This window comes from Aquarana catesbeiana, linkage group LG01 (assembly GCF_042186555.1).
Source record: "Aquarana catesbeiana isolate 2022-GZ linkage group LG01, ASM4218655v1, whole genome shotgun sequence".
Taxonomy (NCBI): Eukaryota; Metazoa; Chordata; class Amphibia; order Anura; family Ranidae; genus Aquarana; species Aquarana catesbeiana.
The window spans coordinates 800,026,546-800,042,128 of record NC_133324.1 but is presented as its reverse complement, the minus strand read 5'-3'; the positions used below and the strand labels follow the sequence as shown (position 1 = coordinate 800,042,128).

Genomic DNA, 15,583 nt, shown 5'->3' with positions numbered 1-15,583 from the left:
AATGCAGTTACATTCAGTTATAAATATAGGTTTTTTATAGAGAACCATCTCTTAGTATAATAAATGAAGAGATATCAGGAATTAGGATGTCAGTCCATTGAATCTTCTTGGTCCATGGATGATGTGGCATAACGGCCTCTTTTGTGAGAATGATGATTCCCATTTTGTTCTGAAATTTTCTGGGTGCTGCCTGAAGGTGAAGATGATGCCATTCTTCTGCGTGTGGGAGTGTTGCTGCTTGTGAGTTCTGTCAGATTTAATTTTAAAAGGGTTTGTTGTAGTTCATCTGCTGATCTGCTTCTGTAAATTGTACCTTGGTAGTTAAATCTGACTGAAAAGGGGAAGCCCCATTGATACATAATGTTGTGGCGTTGCAGTTCCATTAGTTGGGGTTTCATGGATCGTCTTTTTTAATGTTTTAAACTTTTTATTTGCATATTGAAAAAAATTGTGCATTCCAATAATTCAAATCATTTTTGAACAAATAAAATGGCACTCGATTTGACTGCATTTTACAGCTCGCCGGACCTTGGTGCAGCTTTCCCTTCAAATCACCACGTGTTCATTTGTGTAGCTCCATTCACGGTCTCCTTTTATCATGCACGGTCTTTCATGCCACCAGAACCAAAGCCAGCCAGACAGGCAGATGGAAAGGCAACGCCTTCGTTCAGTGTTCAGTAGTTCTTTTTAAAATTTTTAAATTTTTTTTTTTTTAATCTTTTCTGTTTGGTGGAACGGGGCAGCATAGTAAACGATTTCCAACCGCTTTGTATCTTAGTTATTTCTTACAAAGTTAAACAGCTAAAAGAAGAAAAAATAAGAAGGCAATGCTTGTGGAATGTACAGTGCATATTGGGAGGGGGGGGTGTGTGATGGGTTTCATTAGGAATCAGGCGCTTGTTTCTCTTGTTCAATCGTTTCTTTAGAAGGAAGTGGGTTTTTCTCTTGCGTTTCTGTCTTCTTCAGCTTGGTCTTATCGAATTTCTCAATCTCAGCCATATCTGGTTTGTCAGACATTTTGTAGGTTGATCAAGCTATGCAACGCACACACAAGAAACAGAACCAGTCCTCCAAGATGTAGCCTAGATGGATCGTCTTTTAGTAATAGTAAGTTGGGATAGGTCAGCAAAAATTTGATAATTGTGTCCTTGAAAATTAAGTTCCTTTTTTTCTCTTGCAGCAATTAGTATTTGTTCTTTCGTTCTGTAATAATGAAATGTTGTGATTATATCACGTGGGGGTCCATCTTTCTTTTTGGCTGTGAGGGCTCTGTGTACTCTGTCCAGTTCTAAACGTTCAATAGGGATATCTGGCTTTAGTTCTTGTAATAGAGCAGTAATAGTAGATTGCAGGTCTGTCACAGTTTCAGGTATTCCCCTTATGCGCAAGTTTGAACGTCTGGCTCTATTTTCGTAATCTTCGAGCTTAGTTTGAAGTATTAAATTCTCTTTTTTTAATTGTTCCAATTCTGTTATATTTTCTTGGGTTGTAATTTCAATTTCATCCATTTTTATTTCTAAGGCTGCGGTGCGGTTTCCCAGCTCTTATTTCTTTGGTTAGGCTTTTTGTTATTTGGTCTGAGGTTTGTTTTAACGCCTTATGAAGCATCTTTTCAAATTGTAATAATATTACTGGGGATACTGAGGAGGCTTGTGGAGAAGTTTGTGAGAGGATTTGTTCTGTATCTGACTCAAATGGAGAGTCTTGCTGTGACATTTTCTGTCTGTGAGAGTGCCCTGATGCTGTATCTTGTGAGGTGACTGGAGCTGCTTCAGCTGCAGTGAGTGCCTGTGAGCTCTTTGTGAGGTGATTTTTATTTCTGCCACGGCTTCCTCCCAGTACCATATTTCCTGCCCAAACTTTCACAGTTTGTTCCCTGGGGCAAAAAGGTTCAAATGGATACCTTTTGAGCCTGCAGGCTCCGCTTTGTCCTTCTCTTCTCTCCTCAGCGGTGTGGAGCTCTAACAATGCATGTCTGCTCCGCCTCCTGCCCCATCTTATTTATCAAAGTTTAATTGAACAAGCTAAAGTTAGTTGCTGATTGGCTACCAGGCACAGCTGCATCAGTTTTTGCACTCTCCAATTTTAGTAAATCAATCCCAATGCATATTTCATTCTGGATTTCAGTGCCATCAATATTCATCTTTCTGACCCATTTACAGTGGGGACGGAAAGTATTCAGACCCCCTTAAATATTTCACTCTTTGTTATATTGCAGCCATTTGCTAAAATCATTTAAGTTCATTTTTTTTCCTCATTAATGTACACACAGCACCCCATATTGACAAAAAAACACAGAATTGTTGAAGAAAAGAAAAACTGAAAAATCACATGGTCCTAGATCACATGGTATTCAGACCCTTTGCTGTGACACTCATATATTTAACTCAGGTGCTGTCCATTTCTTCTGATCATCCTTGAGATGGTTCTACACCTTCATTTGAGTCCAGCTATGTTTGATTATACTGATTGGACTTGATTAGGAAAGCCACACACCTGTCTATATAAGACCTTACAGTGATCACAGTGCATGTCAGAGCAAATGAGAATCATGAGGTCAAAGGAACTGCCTGAAGAGCTCAGAGAAAGAATTGTGGCAAGGCACAGATCTGGCCAAGGTTACAAAAAAATTTCTGCTGCACTTAAGGTTCCTAAGAGCACAGTGGCCTCCATAATCCTTAAATGGAAGACGTTTGGGACGACCAGAACCCTTCCTAGAGCTGGCCGTCCGGCCAAACTGAGCTATCGGGGGAGAAGAGCCTTGGTGAGAGAGGTAAAGAAGAACCCAAAGATCACTTTGGCTGAGCTTGGGAGATTTGAGAAAGCTGTAGAAAGTCAACCATCACTGCAGCCCTCCACCAGTTGGGGCTTTATGGCAGAGTGGCCCGACGGAAGCCTCTCCTCAGTGCAAGACACATGAAAGCCCGCATGGAGTTTGCTAAAAAAACACCTGAAGGACTCCAAGATGGTGAGAAATAAGATTCTCTGGTCTGATGAGACCAAGATAGAACTTTTTAGCCTTAATTCTAAGTGGTATGTGTGGAGAAAACCAGTCGCTGCTCATCACCTGTCCAATACAGTCCCAACAGTGAAGCATGGTGGTGGCAGCATCATGCTGTTGGGGTGTTTTTCAGCTGCAGGGATAATACGACTGGCTGCAATTGAGGGAAAGATGAATGGGGCCAAGTACAGGGATATCCTGGACGAAAACCTTCTCTAGAGTGCTCAGGACCTCAGACTGGGCCAAAGGTTTACCTTCCAACAAGACAATGACCCTGAGCACACAGTTCAAATAACGAAGTAGTGGCTTCACAACAATCTGAATACTTTCCGTCCCCACTGTATCTTGCCTCACAGACAGTTGGTATCTCACGTCTTAATAAAGTGGACCTTATCTAGTTCATTCTAAGGTTCAGAAATGCCTTTGTAACATTAGACATTCCTTTCTCTTCTCTCATTTGCACTGAGATACCCGTGTCTGAGCTAACGGCCTTACTTTGAAAGGACCCTTTTTTTGCATAAGGATAAGGTGGGGTTTAGGCCTGGGACTTCCTTTTTGTAAAGGTAGTAACCAGTTTGCATTGCCATTTCTGCCCATGTTTGCTTCACCAGGGCAAGAATGGCCTTACAAGTAAAAAATACATTTTTAAATACATTTTAAATAAAAAGTATTAACATTTTTTTGTAAATATGTAAATAGAAAAATGTGTAAAATGATCATTTATAGCAGCTACAAATTCTCTTTATTCTATCCCCTTTAAAAAGATATGAGGAATGAACAGCCCTGGCATTATTTGAGGAGAAGGGATTTTGCACCACATATGTGAGGTATCGCCATGAAGGTTATATTTGAGAGCAATATTTCTGTCGCTAGACCTCTTGTGTAACTCTAAACTGGTAGGCTGTAAAAAAAAATTAGAGCGTCGTGTCTGGAGATTTTTAAGTATCAGCATGCAAAATTTTAAAGCATGAAATGTTAGGTATCTATTTACTCGCCATAACATCATCTTCTATATTTTATAAAAATTGCAACAGCCACTATTCTATAGGGCCTCTGCTGGATATATATATATATATATATATATATATATATATATATATATATATATATATATTTATATATTATAATGTTTGGGGGTTTTAAGTAATTTTCTAGCAAAAAAAAATTATGATCAGGAGAGAAATGTCAGAATTGGCCTGGTCTGGAATTAGCTAGAATACCTGTCAAAGGGAAGCTGCTTTCACAGGACACACATAGTATATCCAGAATTAAAGTGGTTGTAAAGGCACCAGTTTTTTTGGTGAAGAAGAAGTGTATTTATATATGTGTGTGATTTTTAATACTATTTTCATTAAATTTTTTACATTTATAAATATATTTTGTATTTTCCTAAAATATAACCAAAGTAAAAATATACTTTTTTTTGTTAGTTGTGGATAGGGTAGAGACTAGAGAGGTATTAGAACACCTATTATGTTTTTATTGCTGTCTATGCCCCCATTAGGGAGATTCACCATCTCTGTTGGTCCTGTTTACCATTATCATTGAAGGTGAAAGTAAAAGAAAATCTCACATTTTGGGTTTTCCCCAGAAAAGTAATAGAGGGGAAATCTTTTAATTGGGGCACTACTTCTGGTGCCCTGGGGGGGGCCCTAGGGATTCCCTTAATTTGAAGGGATTTCCTCTCACTTCCTGTTTTGGCAATGGGCCAGGAAGTAAAGGTAAATCTCCCCAATGGGACACAGATGGCAAAAAAATTAACCCTCCATTACTCTATCCAAAATTAAAAATAACGTTTTGCCTTTAGTTACACTTTAAAGCATCCTTTCTCAACATTTTCAACACAAAAGAACCCTTGAAACTTCCAGTCTTAGGGAACCCCTCCTAAAAACTACTATATCTACAACACATGATATATTGGTGTGATGGTCAGTGGGAAGAATGATCCGTCCTTACACTTGTGGTCATTTGAAAGAAATAACCCCTTATAGATAGCTAAAAAGATCAATGGTGTCATGTCAGTGGGAACCTATCTGAGAGGCAAAAAATGCTTATTGCACAAGGAACCCCAGGTAACATCTGGAGGAACTCTAGTTGAGGAAGCACTGTTTTAAAGTAATTTTTGCTGTGATATTTGGTGACGTAAATTGCTATATCTTTGAATAGGTCTGTTTTTTCTTGTTAGATAATAGCCATTGTCATTCTCTGATGTTCTTGAAAGTGTCACTCTGGTCATCTTGCGGATATGTGAACCAAAGACATCTCTAAAAATAATTATGAAAAGTTAAGTATTCCCACTATGACATAAGTTCTAAAAAGGGATTAGACCTTTGTGATATGCATTTCCTTGTATTATGTTTGGAGTGATTGGGAGTTTTTTTGCAGTCACAGTCCCTGGGCATGTTGCGACTGTGACGTTTTAGAGGGGCATGGTCAACATCACCCGGTGACCACGCCCCCTAAAACGTCACTGTTCCCAGCATGCCCAGGGACTGTGATGGCATAAGGGGGCGGGGTCTCCGCCTATATAAGTCACATCGGAGCGCTCAGAGAGCATTCCAGCCAGAGAGACCATCGTGTCAACATCGAAATAAGAGAAGAAGAGAAGAAGCCAAGAAGCCAAGAAGAAGAGAAGAAGCCAAGAAGCCAGAAGTCCGGGCCTCCGCTGGCAAAACAGCGGCATGAAGATAGTGGAGGAGCCAGCAGAAGAACTGGAACACTGGGAGAAGAGGCCAGAGAGAGTGGAGAAGATCCAACCGGACGATGGGAGAAGAGGAACCGGAGGGACCCCCGAAGTCGGAAGAAGACCCCCGAAGCCGGAAGAAGACCCCCCCGAGCTGTCTAATAAATTACTTTAAAAACCTGTGTAGTGTGTTTTATTATTGACACTTTTTCCATAGATAAATGGATAGGGGTCCCATGTACCCCATACTCATTCACATAGGGTGGGGGGCCAGGATCTGGGGGTCCTCTTATTAAAGGGGGCTCCCGGATTCCGATAAGCCCCCCCGCCCGCAGACCTTGACAACCAACGGCCAGGGTTGTTGGGAAGAGGCCCTTGTCCTCATCAACATGGGGACAAGGTGCTTTGTGGTGGGGGGCCCCGCAGGGCGCCCCCTTCCCCAAAGCACCCACCCCCCATGTTGAGGGCATGCAGCCTGGTACGGTTCAGGAGGGGGGGCGCTCGCTCGTCCCCACCCCCTTTGATGACCGGCCGGGCTGTGTGCTCGGATCGGGGTCTGGTATGGATTCTAGGGGGGGACCCCATGCCGTTTTTTCGGCATAGGGGGTTCCCTTTAAAATCCATACCAGACTTAAGGGCCTGGTATGCCCCGTGCTCGCCGCAATAGGAAAATGTGTTTTTCCTATTGCAGCGAGCGCGAGATGCAATACCCTGCCCTTGCGTCGTATCTGGTCCGTAGGACCAGCATACAGACAAACGAGACGAACGGGCTTTCCGGCAGGAACTGAGTACGGCGGACTAAGATTTGAAACATGTTTCAAATCTGGGTACAGCGAACTTTTTGGAAAAAAAGTCCCCCGAAGCCTACACACGATCGGATTGTGCAGCGGACTCTGGTCTGCCGGACCAAGTATGCCGGAAAGTCCGCTCGTGTGTATGCGGCATTAGGGTTATAACCTTTGTCAGTTTTTTTTGTCATCTGTGTCTCATTGGGGAGATTTATCTTCACTCCCTGTCTCCATTGCTAAAACAGGAAGTGTCCTCATTGGACGATTTCCCCTCTATAACTTTTTTGGTGACAACCCAATATGTGGGTTTTTCTTTTACTTTCACTTTCAATGATAATGGTAAACAGAACAAATAGAGCGGGTGATCCTCCCTAACAGGGATAAATGCTGCAAGACTTTATAGTAAATTGACATTTTCAGCATTGCATGTGATATTTAGTAAACATGTGTAGGGTCACCTAAATGCGATTTGCTTTAGTGAATGGAGCCCACTGTTTTATTTCCATGGTGTCCCCCTTATAATCCAAACCACACCCTCATTTAGGATAAGAGTCTGGTGTAGATTTTAGGAGGAAACCCCTCGTTTACAAATCAAATTTTGTATCCAGGAATTTAAAAAGTGTATTTTTCTTTGTAAATGTCACTGTTGCTTTAGTAGTTCATACAGGTGTATCACTTCAGGTTGCTGGTTTAGGGCATCTGCCATGCTCATCACTACCCAGTTTTCTGTTCTGGCCCCTATTGGCTTCACCAGGGCAGGGACAGCCTTGACAGGGGAAAAAAAAAATTAACAAGGATTTTTTAAAATGTATACATATTAAATAAAATGTATAATATAATTTTAAGAACACAACCTACAATCCATGATAGCTGATGTCAAAGCACAGCTCCAGAACTTCAGAGTACCTCTAAGGCATGAGTACACTGGGTACTGCATCCATCGTCACACACATGATGACACTTCTCTGCATGTAAAAAATGTATTCAGTCACACAAGCACTCTGCCAGTCCCCACCTAAGAACTGCTCCTCCTGGCGTATTTCACCCTTTTACCCTAACGGGCTTAGTTATAGAGATGGAATAGTTAAAGGAAATATACTCATATATAGCATTCATTTAGTGTCATCAGAAAATTTTAAAGCGACTCGTACCAACCGTACACATAAATATAAGTTATTATATGAACTGAGGCAACAAACCCATATGTAAAAAAAGTCCTCTGCACCCTAGGATGTGCTATTTCTACAAATAGAAATACTACAAAATGAAAGGTCCCTCAATGTAATGCCTAACACAAAATTATAATGATCAAAAAAGTTCAAAACAAAACAAATGGGGAATGAATGGAGTGGAAGCCTTCAGTAAATGCATAATTAGAACTGAGAATACAAAACCTGTCTCGGCTCAACCAGCCCAAAAGCATACAAATAGAAATACCCCACTGCAAAGATAGCAAATAATTCTATTAGATAAACCACAAATGTATGGCGATATTCCCGAGTGTGACTCAGGGTGAATAAGCGGTAACCCCGAGCCACACTTGGAATTGCATCGCAGGATCCATCTACAGCGTACTTACCTTGTCCCCAGGATCCTGCGATGTCCCCTGCTGTGTACTTCACTGGATCATGCGTCCGATGTATTACTGATGTATTACTGTTGTGGGCTCCATTCCCTGTGAGCGTCATGACACATGGGGGTGGAGCCCGGCGGCAGATGCAAAAAGTGAAGAATACATAACACATACTGTAAGATTACATTACTGTATCAAATCATTTCACCTCCCTTTTGTCCCCAGTGCTTTGTCCAGTGCCCTGCCTGCATTTTTATATTATATATATATATATATATATATATATATATATATACACACACTGTTCTTTCTGCCTGGAAACTTGAGAATGTCCATGGCAACCACAAAGCTTCCCTTTCTTCAAAAGGGAAAACAGCGATAGTGAATTATGGGGCGTACACACGGTCAGACTTTTTGACCAGACTGGTCTGACGGACGCCGACGGACCAAATCCGGTGGACAATCTGATCGTGTGTGGGCTTCACCGGACCTTCAGTGGACTTTTCCAGTCGCAGATCTGATGGACTTTAGATTTGGAACAGGCTTCAAATCTTTACTTCGTAACTCTGCCGGACCCAGAAATCCGCTCGTCTGTAGGCTAGTCCGACGGACAAAAGCCGACGCTAGGGCAGCTATTGGCTACTGGCTATCAACTTCCTTATTTTAGTACGGTGTACGTCATCACGTACAAATCCGTCGGACTTTGGTGTGATCGTGTGTAGGCAAATCCGTTCGTTAGAAAGCCCATCGGAAGTCCGTCAAAAGTCAGTCGAAAGTCCGCCGGAAAGTCTGTCAGATCAGTCCGGTCGAAAAATCCGACTGTGTGTATGCCCCATTAGAATCACATGCAAAATTGAGCTATAGTGATTCGTGGGGAAATTTATCATCAGACACTGAAAGTGACGACAGCGACAATTCTGCAACTGAGCAAATTTCAGTGTTTTTGATTTGATTACATTATTGAATAAAATGTAATATTATTATACTATTATTTGTTATAATTATTTATAGTTATTTATTATATTATAATTTATGATTTTGTGTTTCAAAATTTATCATACCCAGGATGTCTACTAGACTCTTGTTTGCACAGATTTAAGTGTTATTACTAAGAATTACAGGCCTACAATATAAAACTCCAAATTTCTATGCAAAACAATGTACCGCTTTGAGATTCAAAAATCTGACATACTCATACCTCCAGGGAGGTTAAAAAATTGACGAACAGACTCAAACATTAATAAAAACAAGCCAAGTCCACCTCTTGCAGACCCATGAATAAGATCAAGATAACAAGATAAGATAATTAGTCTAGTGTTGAGGCTTATACCCTTCAGTTTACAAAACCTCTTAAGAATGAGTAGCTTGTGCACCTATGGAGGCCAAGATATAAAACTGTCAATGCTCATGGGGTAAAATGTGCATATCCCCAATGTCCGTCTGCTGCATTGTTGGACCCAATAGTGATGAGGGTTACTGACCACTAGGGATGGGCATGAGTTTGGGCCGAACTTTGTCTGTTCAGACATTCTCCGAACAACCGAAATGATAGGGTCGTTCAACCGTTTGTTCGGCCCACGGAATGACCACAATGCACTGCGCCGCCACACAGTGCATTGAAAGCCCTGATTGACAGAAGCATTGGAAGCTTCACCCAATCAGAGCACAGAGCACTGTCAGAGCCATGATTGGATGCTGTCATGATGACTGTATCCAATCATGGCTCATTGCACTTAATCCCACCCCACACTATTCACCCTATAGTATTCTTTCCATAGGAAGCTTCACCCAATCAGAGCACAGAGCACTGTCAGAGCCATGATTGGATGCTGTCATGATGACTGTATCCAATCATGGCTCATTGCACTTAATCCCACCCCACACTATTCACCCTATAGTATTCTTTCCATAGCGGCCATTTGTAGTTTGATAGCACCGTGAAGAGAGATAGAGCAGGACTCTGTTCAGTGCTTTAAGACAGTTAGTGTGCTATACTGATTCTATTGTCAGTGTAGAATATCAGTTTAGTGTACATCTAGGGATAGTTCAGTGTGAGTGTAGTGTGACCATTCATCTTTACATTAGTGTGAATGTAGGGATAGTTCAGTCAGTGTAAGTGTAGTGACCGTTCAACACAGTATATTTTATTGCGTTACTGCAAGTTTAACGGCCTATATTTCAGTGCATTACATGCCATTTAACGCAGTACATTTATGTGCGTTAGTGCACACTTAACGCAATTTATTCCAGTTGCGTTACTGCAAATTTAACACCATACAGTTCAGTGTGTTACTGCAAGTTTAACGCCGTATATTTCATTGCGGTATTGCTAGCTTAACGCCGTATATTTAATTGTGTTACTGCAAGTTTAACGCCGTATATTTCATAGCATTATTGCAAGTTTAACACCATATAGTTCTGTGCGTTACTGCAAGTTTAATGCTGTATATTTCACTGCGTTACTGCAAGTTTAACGCCATATAGTTCTCTGTGTTACTGCAAGTTTAATGCCATATAGTTCTGTGCGTTACTGCAAGTTTAATGTTGTATGTTTCATTGCATTACTCCAACTTTAATGCCATATAGTTTTGTGCGTTGCTGCATGTTTGACACGGTATATTGCAGTATATCATAATGTCTCCGTGGAGTGTGTCTGTGTAGTGAATACTCAAATTAAAGTGCACCAAACGCCACTTTCCATTGATTAAAGTGCATCCACGTACACATTTACACATCTTTATTACATTTTGTTGATAAGCACCCCCCCACTCCTCCCATCATGTCTGGGAGGACAGCAGGGAGAGGCAAATGTTCCCATGGCACTGTAAGGGGGCCAGCAGGGTATGTGTCCACAGGCAAAAGTGGACGTGGTCAGTCCTCAAGCAGGGCATCATTTCCTCTGTTTAGTGATATTGCCCGTGCTATCCAGCCACAGCAAAGGAGGTGGTGACCTGGCTTACTGTACCATCCTCATCCTCCGTCACTCAAACAGAGACTAGTGCGCAGTCCCCTGCAGCTGCCAGAGTGGCATAACCTGCCTTCTTGTCCACAGCTATTCCTGCATCAGGCATGTAGGAGTCAATGGAGGTATTTTAACACAGCGTCAACCACTTGCTCCACTTGTACCCAAACAAAATTGATGTCCTTTTTTCCCCACAAATAGAGCTTTCTTTTGGTGGTATTTGATCACCTCTGCATTTTTTATTTTTTGTGCTATAAACAAAAAAGAGCGACAATTTTGAAAAAAAAAACAGTATTTTTTACTTTTGCAATAATAAATATCCCCAAAAATGTTTTTAAAAAACAAATTTCTTCCTCAGTTTAGGCCAATATATATTCTTCTACATATTTTTGGTAAAAAAAAAAATCGCAATAAACGTATATTGATTGGTTTGCGCAAAAGTTATAGCGTCTACAAACTATGGGAAAGATTTATGGCATTTTTATGGCATTTTTATTATTATTATTTTTTTTACTAGTAATGGTAGTGATCTGCAATTTTTAATGGTACTGCGACATTGCAGCAGACAGATCGGACACTTTTGACATCTTTGGAACCATTGACAATTATACAGCGATCACTGCTATAAAAATGCACTGATTACTGTGTAAATGTCACTGGCAGGGAAGGGGTTAACACTAGGGGGCGATCAAGGGGTTAAATGTGTGTTCCCTGGGTGTGTTCTAACTGTGAGGGGATAGGACTGAATAGAGGAAGAGACATATTGTTGTTCCTACTTAGTAGGAATAAACAATATGTCTCGTCTCTCCTGACTAGGGATGAGCCGAACACCCCCCGGTTCGGTTCGCACCAGAACCCGCGAACGGACCGAAAGTTCGCACGAACGTTAGAACCCCATTGACGTCTATGGGACTCGAACGTTCGAAATCAAAAGTGCTCATTTTAAAGGCTAATTTGCATGGTATTGTCCTAAAAAGGGTTTGGGGACCCGGGTCCTACCCCAGGGGACATGTATCAATGCAAAAAAAACTTTTAAAAACGGCCGTTTTTTCGGGAGCAGTGATTTTAATGATGCTTAAAGTAAAAAAAAAAAAAAAGTGAAATATTCCTTTAAATATCGTACCTGGGGGGTGTCTATAGTATGCCTGTAAAGTGACGCGTGTTTCCCATGTTTAGAACAGTCCCTGCACCAAATGTCATTTTTAAAGGAAAAAATCTCATTTAAAACTGCTTGCGGGTTTAATGTCATGTCGGGTCATGGCAATATGGATGAAAATCAGTGAGACAAACGGCATGGGTACCCCCCAGTCCATTACCAGGCCCTTTGGGTCTTGTATGGATATTAAGGGGAACCCCGCACCCAAATTAAAATAAGGAAAGGTGTGGGGCCACCAGGCCCTATATACTCTGAACAGCAGTATACAGGCGGTGCAAACAAGACAGGGACTGTAGGTTTGTTGTTAAGTAGAATCTGTTTGTAATTTTGAACATTTTTAACGTGTTTAGCTCCAGCCAAAAAATCTTTTCTAAGCTTTTTGGAAAACATAGGGAAGGGTTTTGCTGTCTTTCCTCCTCTTCAGAAGATTTCACCTCACTTTTTTGTCCCAATGAAAAATGTTTTTTGAAAATTTGGGTTTTTTTGTGGAACAAGGATTGGAAAGCATCAGTGGAAAGGAGAAATTGTTTTCCCATATTAACTCTTACAGGAGAGAATTTCCCTTCCTAGGGGTAGATTTCATCTCACTTCCTGTTGTCTCCTTCCGTTTGCAAGTAGGAGTCGTTTGTAAGTTAGATGTTTGAAAGTAGGGTCCTGCCCTATATACTCAGCAGAAATTTGGGCCTTAGGTGTTGCTGTGGCCACAACACTGTAAGCCCTCACAGGGCCCTGCTGTGAAATATTAGATCAAGAATTGTAATTACATGCCCCTGTTGAACAGGAGCTGAAAAATTGGGCCTTAGGCACTGGTGCTGGTGCCACAACACTGCAACCCCTCACAGACACTCTAGTTGGAACGCAGGAACGAGCCCTGCTGCAAAGTATTGCATCAAAAATTGTAATTACACGCCCCTGTTAGACAGGGGCAGAAAAATTGGGCCTTAGGCACTGGTGCTGGTGCCACAACACTGCAACCCCTCACAGACACTCTAGTTGGAATGCAGGAACGAGCCCTGCTGCAAAGTATTACATCAAAAATTGTAATTACACGCCCCTGTTAAACAGGGGCTGAAAAATTGTGCCTTAGGCACTGGTGGTGGCGCCCAGAACCAAAAATGTTCTTACAAGCTATCAGCGTGATGATTGAGGAGGAAGAGGATAATTACTCAGGGATAGTCACTCAGCATCAGCATAGGCAGTCTTTGAAGGGATCTGAGATTTCAAAAAAAATTATTCGGTTACATCAGCATCAGGTGCTTGGTAGCTGGTGGTGATCCAAGACTCATTCATTTTTATGAAGGTCAGCCGATCGACCGAGTCGGTGGACAGACGCACCCTGTGATCGGTTACCACGCCTCCAGCAGCACTGAATGTGCGTTCCGAAAGAACGCTGGATGCAGGACAGGCCAGTAGCTCAATTGCATACTGTGCAAGCTCTGGCCAGTGATCCATCCTCAAGACCCAGTAACCCAGAGGATTTTCGGTGGGAAAGGTGTCCAAGTCTGATCTTGCCCCTAGGTATTCCTGCACCATGTAAAACAGACGCTGGCGATGGTTGCTGGAACCGATCATACCTTGGGGCTGCGGACCAAAAAATTGTCTGAACGCATCGGTCAGACGGCCACCTTCTCCACCGCTCCTTCTTTGACTGACCGAAGCCTCAGCAACACGTTGTCCAGAAACAGGAGTTTGTAACCTCCCAGTCTCTGGGAACGCGTTGCACAGACCTTTCTGCAAGGCCTCCCGAAGATGTTTCATCCTCTGCTCCCTCTGCGATGGCAAGATAAGGTCCGCAACCTTACCCTTGTAACGTGGATCAAGGAGGGTTGCCAGCCAGTATTGGTCCTTCTCCTTGATACCACGAATACGAGGATCCTTACGCAGGCTTTGCAGGATCAGGGAGGCCATGCAGCGTAGGTTTGCTGAGGCATTCGGTCCGGAGTCCTCTGGGTCACTAAGAACGACATGGTCCGCAGCCACCTCCTCCCAGCCACGTACAAGTCCATGTGTTTCTTGGGACTGATCCCTTAAAGACTGCTGCTGATGCTGAGTACCAGGCTCCACCTCCATACTGACACAATCTTCCTCCTCCTCCTCTTCCTCCTCGTCCTCTTCCTGTGTGATCGGCGGGCACGCAGGAACACTGTCTGAATAAAGGGGGCCTTGAGAGCTAAGGAAGTCCTCCTCTTCCTGCCTCTGTTCTGCCTCAAGTGCCCTGTCCATTATTCCACGCAGCGTGTGCTCCAACAGGTGGACAAGGGGGACAGTGTCACTGATGCATGTACTGTCACTGCTCACCATCCTCGTGGCCTCCTCGAATGGTGACAGGACAGTGCATGCATCCCTGATCATGGCCCACTGGCGTGGGGAAAAAAAACCAAGCTCCCCTGACCCTGTCCTGGTGCCATAGTCGCACAGGTACTCATTGATGGCCCTCTGCTGCGTGTGCAGCCGCTGCAGCATGGCCAACGTTGAGTTCCACCTGGTGGGCATGTCACAGATTAGGCGGTTCTTGGGCAGGTTAAACTCCTTTTGGAGGTCCGTCAGCCGAGCACTGGCATTATATGACCGGCGGAAATGCACACAGACTTTCCTGGCCTGCCTCAGGACATCCTGTAAGCCCGGGTACCTGCCCAAGAACCGCTGCACCACCAAGTTAAGGACGTGAGCCAAACAGGGCACATGGGTCATTTGTCCCTGTCGGAGGGCAGAGAGGAGGTTGGTGCCATTGTCGCAAACCACCATTCCTGCCTTAAGTTGGCGTGGCGTCAACCACCTCTGAACCTGCCCCTGCAGAGCTGACAGAACCTCTGCCCCAGTGTGGCTCCTGTCCCCCAAGCACACCAGCTCAAGCACCGCATGGCATCTTTTGGCCTGCGTACTTGCGTAGCCCCTTGAACGCCTACGGAGCACCGCTGGTTCCGAGGAAGAGGCCATGGAGGAAGAAGAAGAGGAGGGGGTGGAGGAGAGAGGTGTGTCACAATCCGCATTTTGGAGGCGTGGTGGCGGAAGAACCTCCAACACTACTGCACCTTGTCCTGCATCCTTCCCAGCTGCCAGCAGAGTCACCCAATGCGCCGTGAAACTTAGGTAACGTCCCTGTCCATGCCTGCTGGACCATGAGTCAGCGGTAATATGCACCTTACCGCTGACCGCCCTGTCCAGCGAGGCATGGACATTGCCTTCCACATGCCGGTAGAGAGCCGGAATCGCCTTCCGTGAGAAAAAGTGGCGTTTGGGTACCTGCCACTGAGGAACCGCACATTCCACAAACTCACGGAAGGGGGCAGAGTCTACCAACTGAAAAGGCAGCAGTTGAAGTGCTAGCAATTTTGCCAAGCAAACTTCTTTCGGCGGTGCAGCAGCTGGGGCAGGGAAATTTGCCTGGTACAATCTGACGTCGGTGTACCAAAAGCAGAT

General features: G+C 43.4%; 1 protein-coding gene across 1 annotated transcript; it reads right to left on the bottom strand.

Moving 5' to 3' along the window:
• Positions 1–406: 406 nt before the first annotated feature.
• LOC141114207 (thymosin beta-4) lies at positions 407–1,097 on the bottom strand. The gene has a single exon (XM_073607757.1). It carries the CDS (start codon positions 1,015–1,017, stop codon positions 883–885), a length of 135 nt encoding a protein of 44 aa, XP_073463858.1. The 5' UTR covers positions 1,018–1,097; the 3' UTR covers positions 407–882.
• Positions 1,098–15,583: the final 14,486 nt, after the last annotated feature.